This window comes from Sitophilus oryzae, unplaced genomic scaffold (genome assembly GCF_002938485.1).
Source record: "Sitophilus oryzae breed Bouriz unplaced genomic scaffold, Soryzae_2.0 scaffold_1185_pilon_pilon, whole genome shotgun sequence".
Classification (NCBI taxonomy): Eukaryota; Metazoa; Arthropoda; class Insecta; order Coleoptera; family Curculionidae; genus Sitophilus; species Sitophilus oryzae.
The window spans coordinates 1-25363 of NW_022145821.1; the positions used below are offsets into that span (position 1 = coordinate 1).

A 25363-nucleotide genomic window follows, 5' to 3' on the forward strand; every position below is an offset into this window, starting at 1 on the left:
TTTTTATTTAACCCCAAATTATTTATTACAAAATCACAAGCTCACTTCTTGTTGAACCGGAAATGACATTTATTTCTTTTTAAATGGTAAATTTTTGGTGCACCAATTTTTGCGATTTATTTGTTAAAAGAGAATATAATGGTAATCTACCCAATGTCTGTGGTCACCCGATATATTTGTTTAAAATTAAAAAACTTTTAAATTATTTTTATAACAACTCAATTTTAGCAGAATGTCCGAATTTGGACAAAACTTTTTCTAGAAATTCTTTATATCAGAAAAAACGATAAAAAAATAATGAAAATATGAATATTAAGTTCTAATTAGTAAATATTTTTTCATTTTTTTAGCAATTCCCATTGATCTCGAATTTTTCATTTAATATGAAAAAATTAAAATTATTTTTAAATTCAAAAGTAGAGAAAAACGGGGTTTCTACGCCAGAGGAGGAGGAGCAGCAGAGCAGTAAGTGACGTAAAACATGTAAAAAACGGTTAAAAATCGATAATAAACAAGAATACACTGGTTTAAACAAGAAACAGTCGCTAAAAACTGAAAAAAACAAATTCTCGCCGTACTGATAAAATAAATAATTTGTTATCGAATTTTAAATAATATTTTGGAAAATATAGAAAAGAGGAAAAAAGGAGTGAAACCCCCAATGATATGTATATGAAAAATAAGGTAAACATAATAAAATTGCATTTTATAAACTTCAACTTAATTAAAGTGACTTATTTATGAAAATTTCTAAAAAATAATTCAAATATGGGTAACTATTATCCATAGTATGTATAATACTATGCTGTTTATATATTAAGAATATACATCTTTTAAAAAAAACAACTAATCAAATTAAAACATATTAAATACATAACAAATAAATTAATGGTAAAGAAATCAATTTCTAATAGCCCGAGAACTGGCGACATATTTAGAGAACATATTTTAGGCAAGTTAGAATAACAAAAAAAATAAATTTTAATAACTTGTGAACCCAGAATCCTAAGTCTGGCTGGAGGGTTGGGGATATTTCGCTACTGCGCAACCCATAACATTTGCAAAAAAATAAATCCAAAAAACATTCTTTAGGCAACTTGAAATTTGTTTATTCTTAAATTTTAGCTTCTATTTAACCTAGAAATAAGTGTGCCAGACTTTTTTTTCGGGTTTAAAGTGTAACCAGACCATTCCAAATATGTTTAATTATTATACCTGGAAAACATATATTAGGCATTCTAAAATTTTTACAGCGTCTTTATTAGATGATATTAAAAAATATGTGTTAATTGCTAGACAAATTCAATGGGATTTAATACTTGCCAGACGCGAATAAAGATTTTAAATGAGCGCGACAAAAAAGTCTTATGAGTATCTATAAGCGCGAGAAAGATAGTTTATTGAGACCCGTCGGAAGACGATGCGGCGGACGTAACAGTATTTTGGAGTAGGGGAGGTTTACCTAAAATGGGATACTGTGGTAAAACGGGATACCCTAATTATTTTGTAGTACATGCAGCGCCATCTATTGTGCAATTCACCTAATAGTTTCTGTTAGTGTGTGAGTAACCTTTAGCAGTTTGACTAAAATCGTAGCTGGTGCAACGACGCTAGATGAGTTTTTAAGTTTTTAACACATTTCTTGTAAAAAATTAGATCTACAAACATAATTGTACAGAGACAAAACATTGTCTTTATGGTCAATGAGATGGCAGCGATATATTTTTTACCAACTAATAGGATATAAACGACCACTTACGTATGATATGTTAAGGTTATATTCTTATATGGATAACGTGTCGTATTGTTTGTTCATACATTGATGTGTTGATAAAATGGGACAGGGCATGTGCTTCTAAAATAGGATGTATCCCCATTTAGAAACAGGCTTATTTCCCGTTAATCGCCATGTTTTCACTGACGATATGTTTATAGCTGCTGATCCCACTGATCAGCTAGAAAATGAATCGCATCCAACAGAAGAGGTCTCACCAGACAGAGCAGAGCCATTTCCAATCAGGCACCAAACACCACCTCCATCGACTTCATATTCGAATCCCACACTGCCGCATTCAAAATCAACTCGTCCTCATGTGTCAGATGATAGCTTCTCCAGTGATGATGATACACCTCTAATCAAAATACTGCATGATAGTGTTACACCAGAAATGGTTCAACCATACCCAAAAGCAACATTAAAAAGGGTAGCGAAAACTGCAAATAGAGGTAAAGTCGCCACTTTAACGAGTACACCTTATAAAGATGAATTGAATGCCAGTATACAGGCAAAAAGACGTAAAGTTTGTTATCGAGGGGAAAATCAATAAAGAAAATCTCGAAACCGCAGAAAAATAGTTCGGCCGAAGAAGACTGATGAAGCAACAAACTAGACTAAATAGAGACCAAAAGATGTTAACAGAGAAACAAAAATGAAGGACAAAAAATACCAAAAAATTAGAATGACCACAGAAAACAGTAACAATGAAGAAAATCCTGTGTGCTTTTAATTGTAGAGTAGATTTTTAAGCAGCAAACCTGGTGACCAGTGGGATTCGATGCAGTTCCTGCCAAAGATGGGTCCACGAAGCTTTGCGGTGTGTCAGACAATGAAACCAGTTTTTCATATGTGATCTGTGCTTGGAAATATAATCCCATTTAGAAACACTACTGATCCTGTTTTAGATATATATGTTCCTAAAATGGGAAATTTGACTCTCGCAAGAAAATTCTTTTTTTTTCCTTTATGTTTAATAGTTTTATATGTTATGTTTATTTTTTGAATAACGTTATGTTTGGTATGTTTACTACGAGGCTTGTCCCTGATTTTGTACTTAAACTTTTTTCAGAAACCAGGTCCAAACCTTAAGTATCCCGTTTTAGGTAAACTTCCCCTACTTCAAATTTTCATAAAAACAATTTTTTTTCGGTTTCATTTCAATTATTTGCAGGCTTTTAATTCAGAGATTATTTTGTTGGAATTAAGTTACCATGTACAAATATGTATTTATAAATTAAATATTGACGTGCATAGTGTAAATAGTTTAGAATAATTACTGCAAATAAATATTTTAGTAACTACTAATTTCGCTACTAACTACTAAATCACAATGGATAAAAACATTTAAGTTGTGTACTTTGTAAAAAAGTTACTAGTGACAAAGTTATTGTTTTTAATGAAGGCAGACTACGAAAATGCAAAGAATTTTTAAAAGTGCAACAACATGGTTTAAAATTTAAAGAAGTGGTTTTACCAGAAAACGTAGTCCCGACAAAAGGGTACCATGAACAGTGCTAAAAAAATAAGTAATCTGGAATTTTATGAAAGTATCATTGTTAATCCTTCTAAATAGATTCAAAAGTAAGTAAAAGTGCTTTACTTTTAAAATCACTTTTTTAGATTGTCAATCAGGTCGCAAAAATTAATAATAATGTAATATGTCACAAAAGTATAATAATAATTATACTTTTGTGACGTTTGAAAAAAATATATTTTATATTGTGTTAATTTTTAAATAATTATTCGTCTTTTTATTCTTTCAGATACAAAATACTTAAATTAAAAAGTCTTCTTGTTGAAAGAATTTCAATCATACATTTTTATTAAAAAATGTTTTTATTTATTTATTCAATATTAGTTAGTTTTTTTTAGTTTTTACGACTCCAAAATGCTGTTACGTCAGCCGCATCGGCTGCCGACCGGGTCTCAATAAACTATCTTTCTCGCATTTATGGATACTCATAAGACTTTCTTATCGTGCTCATTTAAAATCTTTATTCGCGTCTGGCAAGTATTAAATCCCATTGAATTCGTCTGGCAATTAACACATATTTTTTAATATCATCTAATCAACACGCTGTAAAAATTTTAGAATGCCTAAATTATGTTTTCCAGGTATAATAATTAAACATATTTGGAATGGTCGGGTTACACTTTAAACCCGAAAAAAAAGTCTGGCATACTTATTTCTAGGTTAAATAGATGCTAAAATTTAAGAATGGCCTAAATAATGTTTTTTGGATTTATTTTTTTGCAAATGTTATGGGTTGCGCAGAAGCGAAATACCCCCAACCCCCCAGCCAGACTTAGGATTCTGGGTTCATTCTGGGTTCTGTTAATAAACTATACAATTTTAGTTATTCTAGCTTGCCTAAAATATGTTCTCTAAATATGTCGTCAGCTCTTAGGCTATAATGAAGTGACACCAAATTACATTGTTAAAGCTTTCTGAAAGGCAATCTGTGCTTTGTGTTCCGCCCTTTCAATTTTTGGAACGATATTTTTTATTCTAGTACGTACATGAGGTCTCATAACAGGTCTTCTTAAAGGATATTTGATATTATTATTCCCCAAATTATTAAAATTTTGAACTTTACTTGGATAAATACTGTTTTCATTTTTATTGCCTTCATTCAAATTGTGATTATTAATTATAATAACATTTTTTCCGTCAAGTGAGTCAGATTTTTTAAAATTGTTTAAAATTACAGGTCCTGATAATTGTTCTTTATTAGTTTTATCTTGTTGTCTGCGCTGTATTGGTATATTTATATTTTTGCGATTATGAAACTTGTTAGATGTCCTATTTGGAAAAAGTTTTACACTCTGAAAATTCACGGCGGTATATGGATTTTCTTTTGAACTTTTAAAATTATCCAAACCCGTTGATACAACGTTCTGATCGTCAAAAGAATAATTTATTTCACATGGTTTCCTATTCTGGGCTTTAACTTCTACACCTAAAGATAAGTTATCTGGATTTGAGTTAAACGGACTATATATTCGTCGATTTACTGAGTTCTGATCTTTATTATAACCCTTTGGATAAGAATCGAGGTTAGAAACAACAATTTTTTTACCATCAAAAGAATAGTTTATATGAGAAGGTCGTCTCTGATTATTATTAGTACTCCTTTTTGTTCTAAAACTCATACTTACTTCACTATACTGTTTTTCTTTCGAATATAAGTGATTTTGTACAGCTCCTCTAGTAGGTGCCAATGGAGGAACAGCCAGTTGTACTACGGAAGCCCTGTTTGGTTCTGGAGCTGTAATATGGGGTTGTACTGACTGAACGATTACAGGCGAGGCTGGAGTAGGTAAGGAAATGTAATTCTGTACTTGTTCTGGTGCATAAACTTGTTTTTGATAAGTCGGAACATTCGAAACGATATGGAGTTTAGGGGAACCAGATGCTGTTTTCGTATAGTGTACTGGTTGATACACTCGTCCTCTAGGAATAGTTGAGGTTATGTTCACCTTTGGTTCATTATATGAAGGTGCATAAACTGTATTATAACGTACACTATGAGGAATAACAAGCTCTTCTTGGTTTCCTTGAAGAGGTAGAGATTCTGGTGCGCTTGGTGCACTATCAACTTGAATTGAATCAGGCAGCTCCTGTGGTTGCCGTTCCAAATAACTTTCATTTAATACTTCTGGTGCTGCTGTTGTAGATGACACATAACTCTGAGGTGTTTCCGACGAAACTATAACAGATTCAGGAGTAACGAAATTTTCTTCGTTAGGTAATTCTAGCGGATTTATAGGCGCGCCACCATTATTATGAGCGGCAATTTTAGCTAAAACTTCCTCTTCGGCTTGCTTTTGAGCTAATTCGATTGCTTTGTGCTGGGCCTTCACGTGTTCCTCAGCTTGTTTGGATCCGTTATGTTCGATAAAAACAGGAGAAAACTCTTTTTGGATTACTTCTGGTAAAGCCTTTCGTAAAACGGGATCGTCACCTAAAATTCTTTGTAAACCTTCAAGTTGTAGTTCTGGATTTTTACCGAGCAGACTTTCCAGTTCGCTGAGTTGAACTTCGTTAGGCTTAATGTTTGGTAACTGAGGAGCAGCATTTTTTAATATCTGGCTTGCTGCTTTTGGTTCAATTCCTAGATTGTTGCTAAGAAGACTAGGTTGAACATATATAAAGCGAGTATTTTCGTCTTGATCCGATGTCAAAGCTGGCGGTGCTGGTACATTTTCTTGGTTTACTTCGCTACCAGCAAAGTTCAAATCACTTAATACGTTCTTTTCGTTACGTTTAGGTACTGCTGTTTTTTTATAATTTGCTTTAGGGACAGCATGTCTTGGTTGAAATGGTTTCCAGTCGTCACCGCTAAAATCATGCGCAGGTTTATGTACTGCTGACTGCTGTTGTAATTCGAAAAAGGCGTCAGCATTGATAGGAAACATTTTCGTGTTTTTCAAGTTTAAAATATCGACTGTTTGCTGGCGAAGATATTTTGCTCTGAGACGATCTTGCTGACTGGAAGGTTGATAATGGAATGCTGGTGGAAAGTAATTCATTTGGACACCGTTAGAGTGTCTTGCGTTTCGAACAAGTTCATGTAAACGATCATTGTGCTCTTCATGGACTTGAGGTGCATGTTTACTTGCTGATACAATAGTTGATAAGCAGATGACCAGCAACTAAAAAATAAAAACATACATTAGTATATTTATGAAATACAGGTTTTTGTTTTAATAAATATAGACTGCATAAAATATTTGCTCTAAACTTATTACAAAACAGACATGCCATTCAGTCTCAAGGATATATGCAATTATGATATTTACAAAGTGTTTTTTTGTTTTCTAATCTTTTTATTTATGATATCTCCAAAGCTATTTACAGCAACACTAGAAGAAATCTCCCGTCAACTGGACTGGATCAACAAGGATTAAAATAGATGGAGAATATTTTAACTATCTAAAATTCGCTAATGACATAGTCCTAATTGCTAATAGTCCTGATGAACTACAAGCTTACATATTAAGGAACTAAGTACAGCCAGCAATAAAATTGGGCCTCAAAATGAATTTAGCAAAAACTGAAATAATATACAACGAACTAGTGGTGAAAGACATTCTAATAAATAATACAACACTTGAAATAGTAGAAGAATATATATATTTGGGACAACTAATTCACAACTCCGGATCTCTACTACCAGAAATCAACAGAAGAACTTATACAAGAGACGATGGAAGAAACTCATGGAATTCCCCTCAGACTTATGGAAGAAACTCAATCACATTCAAATCTAGAAGGCCACTTTATCTAAAGAAGAAAATATTCTACCAATGTGTACTACCAGTCATGCCCTGTGCATGCAAAACCTGGACGCCTAAAACGGACATTATAAGGAAACGGCAGTTCGCACAACGCTCAATGGAACGAAATATGCTGAGGATAACCAAGAGAGATTGTAAAAGAATAGAGTGGACACGAAAAAGGACCCAGGTAATAGATATCATCAACAGAATTAAAACCCTCAAGTGGCAATGGGCGGGACACCTGGCAAGAAGGACGGACAACAGATGAAACACAAACATTACAGCAGAAATTTACCCACGAGGTATTATAAAGAACCTGAGATGGGACCATGATATTAAGGAATTAGCAGGAACAGCAGGCCCACTTAGCCAACAATAGACAACAATGGGCCCAACTACAAAGAGATTATCTAAATATGGGAGAGAGGCTACACCATAGCAAGGTGGTGTATGGCTACACCATAATTAGAGAAATGGTTGAATAAGCTGAGAATGATGATGAATGCACAAAGTGTTTTTTGTTTTTTAATCTTTTTAAGTGGATTAACAAGTGATATAGAATTTCCATTGACTATTCTATTGAAATAATGCATTTACTCTTAATAAGGTAAAGGACTTACTAGCTGTCGCTAATTTTTGTAATATACAGGATGACGCACCTCATTCGCCTCGGTTGATTATACGAAAACGGAAAGATGTAGAAATAAAATATTTTATGAGTATATGTGGGGAGACAATGTGCACAATTTAAAAATATTTTGAAATATACAGGGTGTTTCAAGACTGAGATCCATACCAAGTTATATTTTTCTTATGGAACACCGGTATTTTATTTCATTTGGATTCTTGATTTAAAAAAAGGCAGATTATTATAAGGGGTTAAATATGTTTAAAATCTTTGGTTTTTGAGATATTTAAAGATATTTAAATTGCATGCTACAACACCCTGTACATTACTTTTTCAGTATTAAATTCTTGTGCTGAGTTTAAAAGGTAGAGAAATAAACTTTGAAAAATGTTATTGCTTTCTTAAGTTTATACAGGGGGTATCAAAATTACTGATTTATTTTAAGAATTTATTTTACATAAAAACTTTGTTTATTTCAAATACAACACCCTGTATTTTTTTTAAATAAATCGAAGAAGATTCAAATGCTCTTTCAAACTATATTAGGGTTTCCCTATACCGATATAGCTCAGATTTTTGAATAAAGAGCATTTTTCAATAAAATAGCAACCAAGAGGGCTAGTGTCGCCATGGCAGGAATATTGGTTTATGGACTTATTTAAATTTATACCAGTTTACTTTTTATTTTAATTTTGCTACAAGAGTTTAATAACAATATTTATTAAATATTGGCCATTTATTATTCTATCGAGGAACACGAAGAAGTAGTTCTTTGATTTATTTTACGATAGCTTGTAGATATATGGATTTTCTATAAATGAGCCAATTACGACAAATTCATTTTCTTCACTTCCAACGACAGGTTTCTGCCTAATAGTTTTTTATAAACCACACTACCAGCTTGGCGAAATAGGACAAGTAGTCTTTCAAAGGAACGCTTATCAGGAAGATTTCTATTTGGGAGTCTTTGACCATAAGCCCTTGAGGCCAGAAGCAATTTTTCTGGCAAAGAATAAAATCACTAGAACATATCTATTTGTTCCACCAGCAGATACTGCTTTATTTTTCTAAATAAAATAATGAATAGTTGCCCCAATGAAACTATTGTAGGTAAATTAAAAGTAAACTGTTACAAATTATAAATAATAATGTCCTTAAACTAAGTAATCGACTTTGAAAATAGTTACTAACAGTCACTAGAAAATTGCCATGGCGACACAGCCATCTTGATTGCAATTTTATTTAAAAATCGCTTTTTATTCCATCTCCGCTAGATAGGTATGGGAAACCTAATATAGTTTGAAGAGTATTTGAATCTGCTTCGACTTATTTTTAAAATACAATGTGTTGCATTTGAAATAACAAAAAAAAAAAGTTTTTGTATAAAATATATCCTTAAAATAGATCAGCAACTTTTGATGGCCTGTATAATTTAAGGAATACCATTTTTTCAGTAAAAGTTTATTTATCTACCTTTAAACTCTAACTTAGAATAAAAATTAATTTCTAAAGAGAAAATGTGTACAGGGTGTTAATAATCTATTCTATTGTGGCATGCAAATTTAAATATCTTTAAATATCTCAAAAACCAAAGATTTTAGACATATTTAACTCTTATAATAAATACCTTTTTTTAGGGCCCAAGAATCCAAAATGAAATAAAATACCAGGTGTTCCATAGAGAAAAAATATAACTTTGGTATGAATCTTAGTTCTGAAACACCCTGTATATTTCAAAATACTTTTAAACTGTGCACACTGGTCTCCCCACATTAACCCATAAAATATTTTGTTTCTACATCTTTCCGTTTTCGAATAATCAACCGAGGCGAATGAGGTGCGCTACCCTGTATGTTTATAAATTTTATCTGTAAAATTTTATGAATAATATAATTTTTAAAAAAAAAAAAAAAAAAAAAAAAAAAAAAAATGATTTTTAGGTTTTATTCTTTAATGAGTGGTTATTATTAGTTTTGCTTAACGTCATATTTTTTGCTATTTTAATATGTTAAGAACAACATTTATTTAATTCGTTGCTACGGAAAAGGTGATTATAAATTGTGCGCTTCTTTAACATTTTAAACAATCTATCGAAGAATGAAAACCTAAAATAATATTACCATCGACATTTTGATTTTTAGACTAGATCGAGAATTTAAAATAGTACATTTTTTTTAATTAAAATATCAAAGTTGACATATGACATATGGTATATAAATCTATACAGAATGTAATTTTCTGTCAAATAAAATAAAAATATACCGAGGTACCATATAGTAAAAAAAGGGTACCATTTAAAAATCAAAATTTTGTAGTGATTATAGGTGAAACAGGAAGTGAACAGAAACTAATAGGTCAATTAATCATATTAATATCATTTACTAACATAAAATCTCTTTTTTTTTTTAATATAGAAATGTATTAAAGAATAAGAAAGTGGATGAGTCACTTTTGAAAGCTTATACACAATACAGGTGGGGTGAACTGTATTCAGAAACTGCTTAAACATATTCTGCATATAAAAATAAAAAAAAAAAAAAGTTCGTATAAACTTGTGTACAAAATGTTTCGTTTCAGAGATACAGGGTGTAGAAGTTTCATAATTATTTCGATTTTTCTAATAATTTCTGAACTAAATTCAGTATTTGGATGAAAAATTAGTGCCTGGGAGAGTTTTTTAACATGAGAATTTGATTTCCATGTCAATACATATAGACTCCTCCCTAGTTGGAGGGGCGCCACCATCTTTTAACTGTATTAGTAACTTTTCGTCCGTCCCTGTATTACACCACTGAGTGAAAAAATATATGCATTTCCGTAATTTTCTAAATAAAAAATGTCCACTTGTTAAAAATCTCTACAAGCAACCGTGTGTGTTTTTCCAGAGATATTTGGGAATGAAATAATCAATACATGCCATTATCGACAAAAATAAGCAATGTTGAATTAATAGTTATTTGACCAGAGAAATAACAAATTTGAGCTTTTAATTTTTAAGCTAATCATGAATTATTGTTCTAGAAAAAACATAGACTTAGCATCTAGACAATAATGTTTAGAAATGAAAAAAAAAATGAAAAAAAAAATTGCGTTACAGTATCCCTTGAAAATACAAATCAGAAAATTTATTGAGCAGTCTCTCCCGTTTAGAACAGTTGGTTTAATTAAACAGGGTGAGACCTAAATAAGACTCTCCATGTTTAATTAAAAAAACTGTTCTAAACAGGAGAGACTACTGTTCACGAAATTGTCTGATTTGTATTTTCAACTGATACTGTAACGCAATTCTTTTTTCATCATATCGTGGTCTTTCAAAGGCGACTATATGTTTATTCAGAGTTACTAAATAATTGCACATATTTTTAGGGGTAGCATTTTTTATCCCAGCAACACGTCTATGAGTTTTTAAAAAAAATTTTGTATTTTTCGAAAAAAAGTGGATTTTTTTTAAATTTTCAGTTAAAGAACAGAATACTTTGATAACAAAGGTAGTAGATTAAATTTCGAGGAAATGAAAAATAGAAAAAATCCAATGGTTTTCCAAATTTAAACAGAATAGTATATTGTTTTATTATGAGTAAAAATGGCACTTTTTGTCGCCTGGATTGTGACGTTTCACATTACAGAGGCGAGTCACAAAAAGTCGTGACTCGCCGTAGTATGTCTTAGCAAATAAAGCAATACTGTCTTAGTGTCTAGATTCAACAAAAAACAGCTTCTGTTGAATCTTTGACACAAAAACATTTCAAATTTATTATTTCAGACTAATAAACATCCAGTCAACATACATAATTTTTGTCAATAATGACATGTATGTTATTTTTCCAACTTCTAATCTTCTTGAATATATTCGGGTTTGCTGCGTGAGCGATTTTACGAGAGTAACATCTTTTACGCCAAAAACATATACCGGAAATGTATATTTATGCTCTGTAGTTTTATACAGTACGGACGGAGTGAAAGTTATTACTCTTTAAACCAGTTAAGGAACCTGTTAGGTGGCGCCCCCTACAAGTAGGAGTCATATTGACATCGAAATGAAATTTCCCATGTCAAAACACACCCATCAGACCCCAATTTTCATCCAAATATCGACGTTAGTTCAGAAATTATTTGGAAAAAATCGAAGTAAAAATGAAACTTGTACACCCTGTATCTCCGAAACGAAGTATTTTAGGACATAAGTTTATACGACCTTTTTTACTTATTTTTATATGCAGAATATGCTGCTGAAGCTTCCGGAATACAGTTCGGACCACCCTGTATATATTTTTTACAAAAACCTTAGTTCAAAATTTTATTTCTAATTTTAATTAACTGGCTGAATTTAGATTAAATGTAATACCTATAAATATCATAGGGACACATTGTATTTTGAATTTAGCTTTAATAAAAAGAAATATTTCTTTTTACGCTAATATTTGTAAGCAATAAGTTATAATTAAAATTAATGTTAGTTACAATAAATTTATATTAAAAAACATTATTACCAATGCTTTTAATTACCGGATATAAAGCATAATGTTAGATAAAAAAGGCAAAAGTAATTTGTTATTAAAGCAAATAATCATAATTTAGATTTAATCCTTTTATACATTTCAACATCAATAGCATCTATATTTAAATTGCTAATGAATCAGGTTAACAGAGTGGCATTTTCGGAATACGTAACATTAACATCGAAATTAAAAGTTTTGAATAATGGGAAGTGATGGCTTTCGGTAGAAAGTGAACGTGATGAGAAACATTCAAGACAACATGTGTAGTGTGAATTTCTTTTTTTGTTTTTGTCGAAATATCAAGGTATTCTTCAATTAATCATATCGAGAAAAAAATTTCGTAACAATACAATCTCCACAAATTTGACTATTCATTCATATATATATATATTTAACTTTTTAATCCTTAAATATCAATTTAAAGTATATTTATTTGTTTTAAAAAGCAGTATACAGGGCATTTCACCACAACATTTCTCTAAATATATTTTAGGAACTGATTTATATCTTAGTTTGAGTCATTTACTTTTATAGATAGTTCTTAAGAGTAATGGATGTATCTTTTTGCAAATTTATGTTGCCCGTCTTTAAAAAAAGGTGTAATCACAGGTTAGTTTAGGGTTGCCAACCGTCCTCTATTCCAGAGGACAGTCCTCTTTTTGATCTCACTGTCCTCCTTTCTCTCGCGCATTGAAAAAGTCCTCTTTTTTACATACCAAACTCAAAATCTAAAAAATATTTGTCTGTCGCCACAATGCAATCGATGCAATGCTTTAAAAAAATTTTAATCTGTGTCTTTCGCTACTCCCACTCGTTTGTACAGGGTTATCATTTTAGTTTGACCTACTTTTAAAAGCTTATAACTTTTTTGTTTGTTAATGCTTTTGTCGATCTTGAAAGAAATTAAGAAGAATGCACATGTGTGATACATTTTTGAATTCGGAGAAAAGGGGACTATCTAATGCGCTACTAATATACAGGGTGTCCCATTTAAAAAGTTTTTTTTAGTTTTAAAAATCTGACATGTGACACCTACTGTCATTTTTGACAAGACTCGCAAAAACTTGGCTGAAACTGCTACAACATGTTTTTTGAATGACTGATTTAACTCAACCTGGTACAGAAAAGAAAATGAAGAAATATTTTTGTATGAACAAGAAATATTTGTGGAAGCGCCGAAGCGGTAAACATGTTTACCTACTTTTTGTTTGTTTACTGTAGTTTTGAAAAAAAAATCAACAAGTTTTGAGTATAATTTTTTTAAAAAAGTAAGAAAGACCATCAATCGCATACCGTTGACATAATTTTTTTGTAAAAACTAGACATTTGGTTTCAAAAAATGTTTGGCCTGTGCCTCGTTTTTACCCTCGCGTCCTCTATTTTTTATTTTGAAAGTTGGCAACCCTAGGTTATTTTGTGGTATAATCTACACTCACCGGTACGAAAAACGGGCACCTTAAAATTTTGATGTTTTTTAAAGTTTAATATATATTTTGTTCTAGTAGACCGATTTTGATGATTTTTTAAGCAATTTGTAGCTAAATTATTTAACTTTTTAGAGTCTCTTTCTAAATTAAAAATGAAGTTTCCTTCTGTTAATTATAGGAAGGAAAACAAAATGATGATATTTTGTTGAAAGTTTGAATCATTTTGTGGAATATGTTATCAATGCTAGTAATTTAAAAATGTTATCATATAGGTACATATTTTCTCAATAGTTTGTTTTTTATTTACCTCGATATCTTTATTTTTATTGGAGATATTCGCTTTTAAATAAGACGATCTACAACAATTTTAGCATTGATTTTGGGTCCTCATCAAAACACTTATAAAAAACTGTTTTTGTAATGTCACTGTCATTAAAAAATTATATTATTATTGTTTTTTATTTTGTTTATTGGCGTTTACTCTAGTAGAGATTGTAGTATCGACTATTGTTGCTTTATAGTAAGTATTGGAGTATAGTATATAGTATAGTAAGTATTGGAGTATCGACTATTGTTGCTTTAATTGATCATGGTAGAGATAAAAGTTAATCTCTACCATGAAAACCATATCTGCTATAGTATCTGCACAACAAACAATAATAATATGATTTTTCAAAGCAGTGACATTACATAAATCATAAACACTATTTTATAGGTCTGTTGACTAGAACCAAAAACAAAGGCATGATTTTAATGTAAAAGATACGAAAAAATGTTAATGTCGTCTTCAAAAGCGCATATCTCCAAAAGAAATACAGTTATTGAGATAACTAAAAAAACAGACTATCGAGAAAAGATACATCTAGACATCTAGAGAGAAATAAAAAATACTTTTAGACTTTTTAATAGACGATAAAATTATTGTTACAATGTACCAGTGTTGATACCGACACCGGTGTTCATACCGACACCAGTGTTCATCTCGACACCGGTGTTGGTCTAGACACCGGTGTTCATCTCGATACCTCTCTTTTGACTACGACACCGGTATTTGGTAAACGGGTTAAAGAAGAAATAATGTTAATTAATAAGTTCAAAATAAACCCTGATAATAATAATGTCGTATCGGTATTTATTTTTATCGTTTATTAAAGCGCACAGACTTTAACTTAAAGCTTTCAAATTTAAATATATTTTTTACTAGACTAATCACTAAAATAAAGTAGAAGCATCAGATAAACAACTATAAAGTAAAAAAAATATTTAATCAAAAACAAACAGAAAAAAAAACAAAACATAAAGAAACAAAAATTCGTAGCTGTAAAATAAACTAAAAAATATTACATCAAAAAAAACTAAAAAAAAAACAAACAAACGGCACCATCGACATCGACACCGAGACCGGTGTTGATCTCGACACCGGTGTTCATCGCGATACCGGTGTCGAGATAAACACCGGTGTTGAGATAAACGCCGGTGTCGGTGTTGACACCGGTACACCGACTGAAACACCGGTGGTCATCAACACCTAACACCGGTGTTCAAATCTCAACACCGAACAGGTCTACTACACAGGGTGTTCCAAACTTTTACCAAAATATCAACAATTTGGTTTCCCTCGTATAATTGACAATTGGATTAATTTAGAAAGAGATACTAAAATGTCAAATAATTTAGCTACAAATTACTTAAAAAATCATGAAAATCGCTCCATTAGAACACGGTATATAAAACTTTAAAATGCAACAAAAAATTAAGATGCTCGTTTTCCTGCCGGTGAGTGTACTGAAATTTTTATAAAAATTATTAAATAGTATACAGCTTGCTTAAAAATTTTGCTAAAAAAATATATTTAAAAACTATTAGAAGTCGAAACATTTATTTTTGTTCTTTTTATTTTAAGCTGCGTCAAAAATAAAGTGACTTCTGAATTTTCTAAATATCTGTATGTTTACTTAGAATTTCTACCTTAGAAGCGCTGTTATTTGTAACTTTTTGCTATTACTAAAATATGTACCATACTATCGGAAAAAAAACAGAGTCAGAGTTAACTTGGAACTGAAGCTGTCATTTTACCTGTAAAATTATACGGTAATGTCATCGATCGTCATTTCTGAACCAACTCGACGCCTTTTTTTGGTCATGTACTAATAGCTTATGTGGACATATGAATAATTAATAAATTATAACTAGCCATGACAGTTGGTTAGGTTAGGATTGAATAATTTAATTAGACAATTGTGTACTAGATACATTGATAGGTACATTATTGTCGATAAGTGATACACCCCTGCTTTTTTGACATTGATCATCATGTATGGCTTAGTTTATGATTTATTAAATTCTTTTATAGCACAGATAAAATTGATTTTATTTTTTAATAAATACAATTTCAGCAATGAAAAAAAGTTGCCTATACACTCGCCTGCACGAAACACGGTCACCAGAGACGGTCACATTAAAATTTTGATGTATTTTAAAGTTTTATATATTTTGTTCTAGTGGACCGATTTTGAGTATCTGTTTCTAAATTAGGCCAGTAAGCGGCGATAAAAATAGGGTATTAATAATATTCTTTAGTATTACCTCCGAATTCTTGACACCCGCACCGATTGACGTGAAATTTTAACAGTGAATATAGATATATGTAAGAAACAAAAGTTACATAGTAGCGATGTGTGCTTTCACCCTGGAGGTGAGTACCACCCCCTTTCGGGGGGAAAAATAAATCACCCGTTTTTATTGCAAAAATCCATAAAAGGATGAATTCTAACCAAAAAATGGTCTATAAAGGGCGGTCCACACTTGCTATATAACACTGCTATATAGCAAAGTTATATAACATGTTACACAACCAAAAATAATTACGCACGCCGCTGCTGCGAGCAGAAACTCTTTCTCGCCAAAATGATTCATGATTACGAAAACTATAATGTGAACGGCTCCCGGTTTTTTAACATGTAATATGCTTGTTAAATAGCAATGTTATATAACATGTTACTAAATGTGGACCCTCCTTAACATTTTTTTTTTCAGAAAATGAGTGTTTTCCTAGTTATTTAGGATGGAAAAAGTTGATTTTTCATCTAACCTAACCTAACTCGATAACCTTGCGTTTTATCGCAAAACTCATATAAACAAAAATGAACCTTTTGAAACAACGAATCAATTCATTTTTTGTTGATTACCATGGATGTAACAATAGCCGAGTTATCTCTCTGTAAAGGTGATTTTTTGTTATTCGAAAACTAAAAATTGAAACTTTTACCGTAAAATAATGGCGAAAGAACACATTTTTCGAAGAAAGTGAATATGACCGTTTTTAAAGTGCTTGAAAAGACCTTTTAAATGCTTTTTTAATCATAAAGTGTTTTTGATGTTGTCAAGAGGAAGATTAGCAAGATTAAACGAAGGCAATTATTATGTAAAGAAGGCCTGCTTCGGGATCACAACTGACCAGGTCTGTTGACTAGGACCAAAAGCAAAGGCATGATTTTAATGTAAAAAGTACATTAAGTAAAAAGTACGAATATCCAACAAAAATAAAGCAATTAGGACGAACTAGGAAACAAAATATCGAGGAAGAACGTACCTAGATGATACAATGATTTTTAAATTCCTTGCTGTTTATACAGGGTTGTTCACCACATACGACACGGAGTATTGTAGTTAAATAATTAGATTTTTACAAATTGTAAATTTTTGGGTTCGTTGAAGGACTATTAGAGCTACAATTTAAAAATATTTTTACAAGATACAGAGTGTGCCAAATATGTAAAAAATATTATAGTTTAATTTTTTTAAATGGAACACTCTATATATTATACAATTTTTAGATTCTACGAATGAAATAAAAGTAAATTTGATTAAGGTTTATCACACTTAAACCTTACCGTTTTTGAAATATTTTCATTTTTGTGAAATTGCAGTAAAAAATTTAAGGCTTCATTTCTCCAAGGGTATCAAAGTTTTTAATACTACATATTTACTGAAGATTTTTTATTGATCAGATATTGTGTTGCGATAATAAAAATTATACTTTCTTATACAGAGTGTCCAAAAATTTACGTTAAATAATGACTAGCTTTAAACGGCTGTAACTTGTTTAATTTAAATGGAACACCCTGTATATTTTACTTAATTCATATGCACTATTTGATTGTCTATCAAATTATATTATACTGTTTTTTACCTATCTCTTCAAGTTTTCGTAGAAAATGCCTTTTCTTATAATTTAGACCTCATTTATCACTAAACCTATGGAATATTGACATTTTAGATTATTTTTAAAGATGTAACAAATTTTCAAAGAGTACAGATACTAATATTGTTGATATAGTTCGATTATTTCATTAAAAAATTAAAAAAAAAATGTTTAAATATTATTTGTTAAAAAGGACCAATTAATATGATCCTAGTATTTAGACAACATTAATTGACTGTTTACGTTGATTGATCAATACTAAAAACTAAAAAAAAACTCCAAATACTAAAAAACTGAATTTTGTATGTGTATTAGACAGTATAAATTTTATTTTAATTTTTGACGAATGCTTATTATTATATTGATTTCTGAGTCAAATCCACATTTATTTAGAATAATTTATTAATTAAAATAGTATGTAATTAACTAATTTTTGGGAGGAAATTATATTTAATAGGTATACTCTTTTACAAACATTTAAATAGTTTTCTGTTTGTAACAAATGGGCTTGCAATATTATTATTTTTGAATGGTATTTTGTACATATATATTACTTTAAAAAAATCTAAAATGTCAATATTCCATAGGTATAGTGATAAATGAGGTCTAAATTATAAAAAATGCATTTTCTTCGAAAACTTGAAGAGATAGGTAAAAAATGGTATAGTACAATTTGATAGACAATTAAATTGTGCATCTGAATCACGTAAGATATACAGGGTGTTCTATTTAAATTAAACGAGTTATTGTCGTTTAAGCTAGTAATTATTTAATATAAATTTTTGGACATTCTGTATAAGGAAGTATAATTTTTATTATTGCAACACAATATCTGATCAATAAATAATCTTCAGTAAATATGTAGTATTAAAAACTCTGATACCCTTGGAGAAATGAAGCCTTAAATTTTTTACTGCAATTTCACAAAATTGAAAATATTTCAAAAACGGTAAAGTTTAAGTGTGATAAACCTATAGAATAAAATACAGGGTATTCCATTTAAAAAAATACAACTATAATATGTTTTACTTATTTGGGACACTCTGTATCTTTTAAAATTATTTTTAAATTGTAGCTCTAATGGTCCTACAACGAACCCAAACCCAATTTGTAAAAATCTAATCGTTTAGCTACAATACTCCATGTCGTATGTGGTGAACAACCCTGTATTACATTATATTCCAAAGGATGTTTTAAACTTTCACCAAAATATCAACATTTTATTTTTAATTTAGAAAAATATACTAAAAAGTCAAACAATTTAGCTGCATATCGCTCAAAAAATGATCAAATTCGGCCCACTAGAACAAAATAATAAGCTTTAAAACACATCAAAATTTTAAGGTGCTTTTTTTTCGTACCGGTGAGTGTATTTAGAGATCTTTTGTATTAAGGTATGGACGCTAATTGTTCAATCATATGGTATTATAAGATCATACGAAAAAAATGAAGAATTCTTTCTAAATTAGATCCTAAAATATCAGTAACAGAACAGTTTGCGGAAAAAAACCTGCTGTGCACAAGCATTGCTTTAGTTAGTATTTTACAGGACACAAAGTATATTGAAATGTCTTACCAAAAATTTGAAATCGGTAGGCGATCGTACTATGATTTGTGTAAGTATAGTTTCGATATTTCTCGTGCAATACTCAAAGATAAAAACTGACAGTACAATAAACGTTACTATAAAGAACATCTGCAAAAAATGAAAAACCTTGATATACTTTCAGCATTGATATAATAATTAAATGTTACACAAATAAAATTATTGTTTTGGGTATTATTTAGAAACTTCACGGGTAATTCCATAGAATGAATATGCCCTTTCTGGGTTCACAAAATAGAGCGCCAAACTCATAAAATATTTATTTTTTAGTTCATATTTAAAGCCTATGTTTTAATTTACTTTTATATTTCTTTTCTTTACTTATGTTGTTAACTTATGTTACGTTTGTTTATATTCGATAGTCTTATAGCTTTATTCTACAGGGTGGTCCGAATTGTATTCGGAAAACTTCGGCAGCATATTCTACATATAAAAATAAGGAAAAACCACGTATTAATGTAAGTCCTAAAATGCTTCGTATCAGACATACAGGGTGTAGAAGATTCATTTTTATTTCGATTTTTTCTAAATAATTTCTAAACTATTGTCGATATTTGGATAAAAAATGGTGTCTGGGTATTTTTTGATAAATTTGATTTCGATTTTGATAAATTTGTTTTGAATAGTTAACAACTTTTCATCGGTACTAGTATAAAACTACAATAAATAAAAATATACATGTTTGTTATTTTTTACGTAAAAAAATGTCCCTTGGTAAAATTCGCTAAAAGCAACCGCTCTCAAAATATTTAGAATGGACATGTTTAATGAAATTATTATAAATTTAATATTTTGAAATTTTACTGAAATTATAAATTTGGCCACTTTTTAATTATTTTTTAATTAATCATAAATTTTTCTTCGAAAAAATGGTGAGAAAACAATTTTAGTTGAATCTTTGGCACAAAAACATTTAATTTTTTTTTATTTCAGTCTAAATCAAAAAAAATTAATTTCTCCAAAAAATCCTATATGGGTATTTCGCCACTGCAAGAAAATCTACAAAATAAAATAGTTATTTTTTGTAAACACTTCTGCGTTAAACCCAAACGGAAACTACTTGTCAGAAGTTAGGTTTACAGTTATATAAATTTGCCTAACAAAGAAAAACATGCTTAACGTTAGAAGAGATAAACGACGGAAAGAGATAAACTTTCCGTCGACGGAAGCAAAATAAATACAAAGAATAAAGAAAAAAACTATTTAAAATATTTAAATTCAACAATTTGAGAACACTTTAGTTTTTTTTTAATACGTCTACAATAGTTGAATAGTTGAATTTAAATATTTTAAATAGTTTTTTTCTTTATTCTTTGCATTTATTTTTGCTTCCGACGACGGAAAGAGATAAACTTTCCAAAACGTTAAGCATTTTTTTTCTTTGTTAGGCAAATTTGTATAACTGTAAACCTAACTTCTGACAAGTAGTTTCCGTTTGGGTTTAGCGCAGAAGTGCTTACAAAAAATAACTATTTTATTTTGTAGATTTTCTTGCAGTGGCAAAATACCCATATAGGATTTTTTGGAGAGATGAATCCGCCACATAGGTATAGACATTTTTTAAAAATTAATTTATGTCAATGATGACATGTCATCACCCTAGAATATAAGATTGTTCTATAGACCATTTCGATGAAACTGAGAAAACAAGGTTTAAAGTTTAAACTGGATATCCGTGAACGCTATATACCAAAATGGTTCTATTAAACATATAAATTAAAGGTAATATAAAAACCTATCAAACATATGTATTTTTTTTTACTTTTAGAAGCTTTATTTAAAATATATTAGTGATTTTAGTTTTGGATATAGAACAAATGCGTCTATTAGCTGTGCATTGAGCCGATTTTAGGAATATAGAACAAAATAAGGGGATATAGAATAATATAATACTCATTTTAAGCTGATTTATTTGTATTTCAAAATATTATTTCAACAGAAAATAACTGAAGTGGATACATTAAGACATGAACTAAAAACAACATAAAAAAATAAAAACCTAAAATACAATAGTAGTAATTATTCGTCTGCATTGTTTATTAAAAACTATCATTTTTTCCGCCTATTTGTTTGGTATGTGTAGTGTTAGAATAACTTAATCAGATTTTAAATCTGATTTTTAACTTTCATTGGATTATTTAAATGTTTTTTTAGCTATCTCTAGTATTGATAGTACAGTATGATAGAATAAAAACACATTTACCATATAATTTTACATATAAAATGACAGCGATCTTCATTTGATAGTCATCGCTGACGCCGTTTTTATTCGATCATACGATATTAGAGAACGATTGAGCAGTCAATTGAGTTGAAGCGGCTGGTTTTACGAAATTCCAAAGTGTGAAACATTCGAATTTGCTAACAAATCAGGCATTCAATGCTTTTCAAACGAACTATTGAGCAGTCTATTGAGTTGAAGCAGCTGGTTTCACGAAATTCCAAAGTGTGAAACATTCGAATTTGCTAACAAATCAGGCAATCGGTGCTTGTCAAACGAACCAATTTGTCGCCTATTTGACAAACAAAAGTGGTGCCATTTCACCCGCTTAAAACAAAAACCTTAAATTTAAATAAAAACAGATACATACATTGTACCTTAGAGAGAAAGAGATCGAGAATAAATGGATATAGAACAATCTAATTTTGATGCGTAGTAACATATTTTTTGATCTAGTATTTTCGTTCCATATCCACTTCTTAGGACAAAGAACACAATAATTCTTTTTTTATTACAAACTGTAGGATGTAGCCTCAAATACTGATTTTTGGATGTAGGCCATTATATGGTTTCGCAACTTTCAAATTAATATGGATATAGTACAAAATATTAGATTTTTTTTCTTTATTTGTGAATTTGGCTATATTGTTTTTGTGGATATAGAACAAGCTAATTCTGCATAAAAAAATGGTGTATGTAACTCATTTTACCCCAAAAGTGGATATAGAACAACCTAATTCTGTGGTGACGATGTATTGATTATTTCGATTCGAAATATCTCGAAAACCATTACTCGTTAGCGATTTTTATCAAAACACATTTTCTAATGATGAAAACGTATATATTTTCTCTCAGTAGTGTCATACAGGTACGGACAAAAAGTTATTACTCTTCAAACTATTTAAAAATATGTAGGTAGCGCCATCTACAAGTAAAAGACATATTGACATCAAAATCAAATTTCTCATATCAAAAAACTCCCAATTCGCCCCTTTCATCTAAATATCGACGTTAGTTCAGAAAGTATGTGAAAAAAAAAACGAAATAAAAATGAAACTTCTACACCCTGTATCTCCGAAACCAAGTATTTTAAGGACATTCATTTATAAGAATTTTTTTATTTGTTTTTATCTGCAGAATATGCTGCCAAAGTGTCCCCAATATAATTCGAACCACCTCAACAACCAATGTTTCAGAACTAGTCGTCTTTTTGATCTTTGAATTCACTGCAAAATAAAATACTAAATTATCACAATTCACAAAAGCACTTTTACTTTTATCCTGGACGCGCGTTTCGCTAGCCATGTAAGCAACATCAGCAGATAATCAAGACGAAAAGTTAGTGTAAAAGTAAAAGTATTTTGGTGTATTGTGGTGATTTAGTGTTTTATTTTGCTGTGCAACACTAAAGGTTCCAACCCCCAACTGTAATCTTCGATGGCTTCACGGTCAATGGAACTAAATCTTTATCGTCAGTTTAATACTAAGATTAGGTTATTAGGAGCAGATATTTGGTTTCTTAAATCATGCAAAGCCATTTCAGTTTATCCTAGTTTTATTAAAGTTAATATCCCGAAAAGTAACGTTAGTGATAAGGTAGAAAAGAGTCTTGATCATCTGCTGATGATGCTAACATGGTTAGAGAAACGGCGTCCAGTGTAAAAGTAAAAGTGTTTTGGTGTATTTTGGTGATTTAGTGTTTTATTTTGCTGTGTAACACCAAAAGTTCCAACCCCCAACTGTAATTTTGGAATTCACTATTGCACTTAAATTAAAACCAGTTATCGAATATTTTTTGTGTTTTTGGTCACCTTTTGTGTCTCTTTCTTATTTTTGAGTCAATTCATTAAGAAAATACTCAAAATATTGTATTTGTTAAATAAAAATAAAATACAGTACCTATACAGTATTTTGTACAAAAATTTAGAAAAAAAATGACAAGAACGGCAATACTTACGATAGTTTCCTTGATTAGAAGCATCGACATGGTGGAAAAAAATTTCACCGAAAAAACGCACAACCTTGCACTTGGACGCTGAGACCGACTCTGGTGGAGATTTTGAAGACACTTTCCCTTCTATACCGGCTTTTTCGTCTTCCACATGCAGAATCTTCGATCATCTTCATCTCGCCTCTTCTGCAACATCGCATTTCTCTCTCGGTCTTTCTCTTTCTTCGACGAAATTCAGTCAGACGCCATATGTTATTGGTGCTTTTAAATCGATTAATTTGATTATAATAACTGCTCTTGCGTAATTTATTTATTAATATACTTTCTGTAATATTTATGTAAAAGTGTATCTGTACTTTAACAGATTTCTTAAGACATAATTTGATGTGTTTTTGTATTAGTTTTTTGTTATAGTTTTCAAAATTGTTAATAGAGTTCCAAATGTGCGCGTTCCAAAAGAAAATATTGTTAGGTGCAGGGTTTTCAGATATATTTAGTGCGATACTGCAGGTACCGCATTAACGGGGGGGGGCATGTACCGTACTAAAATTGGGACACCCTATATATTTTTAATTTATTGAAAAGAATTTAAAATTACCTTTCCAAAAATATACACACTTGATATTTTGCTCGATTCCTCTTCGAGATATATAAAAATTCGCCCGCTTTAAATAAGAAGGCTTTGAACGGCACCGGCTGTAATGCAAAAAAATTCTAGATGTGAGCATCAATTAAAACGAAAATAATATTTGCTATGAGAGATGCAGAATTTTATAACAATTTAAAATATATTTAACCAACATCAACACATTTAAACTATATCTAATAACAACAAAAATAAATAGCAAACCAAGACATGAGATTTTGCTATAGGTGTTAAACATATCGACCGTCTTCTGTTATGACAGACGGGGCAGTTTTTGAACATTTCTCGCGGAATTCATTAACTCAGTAGGGGCGAATCTTTCCCTCTCATGACTGCTAAGTATTTCTAATTCTTGTCTAGATTATACTTAATCAATCCATGGGCACTAAGTCAGGCGGCCTCGACGGCCAACGGCTGGGATCTTGGTTAGCTATTCAATTATTCTTGAAATTGGCTGCAAAAATTTGCTGATAACTTCAGCGTTCAGAGGCGGTGCGTCGTCTTGCTGGAAAAATATGTTTTCGAGTTCCATTAAGGGGATATCGTCAATAAGGGGACCAAAGCCTACTAGTTAAAAGTGGCGAACTTAAAAAATTCTGTATTTCGAAGGGGATTATAACAAAATATCAAGTGTGCTATATTTTTGGAAAGATAATTTTAAATTATTTTCAGCTAATTAAAAATATAGAGGGTGTCCCAAATAAAAAATCAAATTTTCTGTTGTTAATTCTTAAATTATTAATTTAAAAAAAAATATACTTAAACCATTAAATTCTACGTAAAAAGATGCTTTGGAAATGTTCTCATAAAAATACAAAATTTTCCATAGCAAAAAAGTTACAGCGATTTGTTAAAAATGCATATTTTTGAAAAACTAAGTAACTCCGAAACGGCAACAGATATCGATATCGATATGCGGTTTTCACCATAATGTATTTGACAAAAATTGAGCTCCAGACACCGATATTAGTTTTTGTCTATATCCTATAGAAAAGGGTGTTTCCATTTAAAAGCGTCGAATTTGACCCACCCTGTACATAGATGTAGATTGTAGACTGAGTGGGAGGGGGGTTAATCACCACGATCTTACAGATCTATTGTGCCCCCTTTTTTGAGTTATA

At 30.4% G+C, this 25363-nt stretch overlaps 1 protein-coding gene across 1 annotated transcript; it reads right to left on the bottom strand.

The window, feature by feature from the left end:
- Nucleotides 1-4731: 4731 nt before the first annotated feature.
- LOC115891559 lies at nt 4732-23684 on the bottom strand. Its single transcript, XM_030912047.1, has 3 exons — nt 23603-23684; nt 4937-6433; nt 4732-4737 (listed from the first exon to the last, which is right to left on the bottom strand). The coding sequence occupies exons 1-3, from the start codon at nt 23630-23632 to the stop codon at nt 4732-4734; spliced, it is 1533 nt and encodes a 510-aa protein (XP_030767907.1). The 5' UTR covers nt 23633-23684.
- Nucleotides 23685-25363: the final 1679 nt, after the last annotated feature.

Excerpts from the sequence above, each read along its gene's own strand:
- LOC115891559 (XM_030912047.1), bottom strand. The coding sequence starts at position 23,632 with ATGTCGATGCTTCTAATCAAGGAAACTATC. Across the intron at positions 6,434-23,602 it reads TTCTAATCAAGGAAACTATC|TTGCTGGTCATCTGCTTATC; the intron begins GTAAGTATTGCC and ends TTTATTTTTTAG.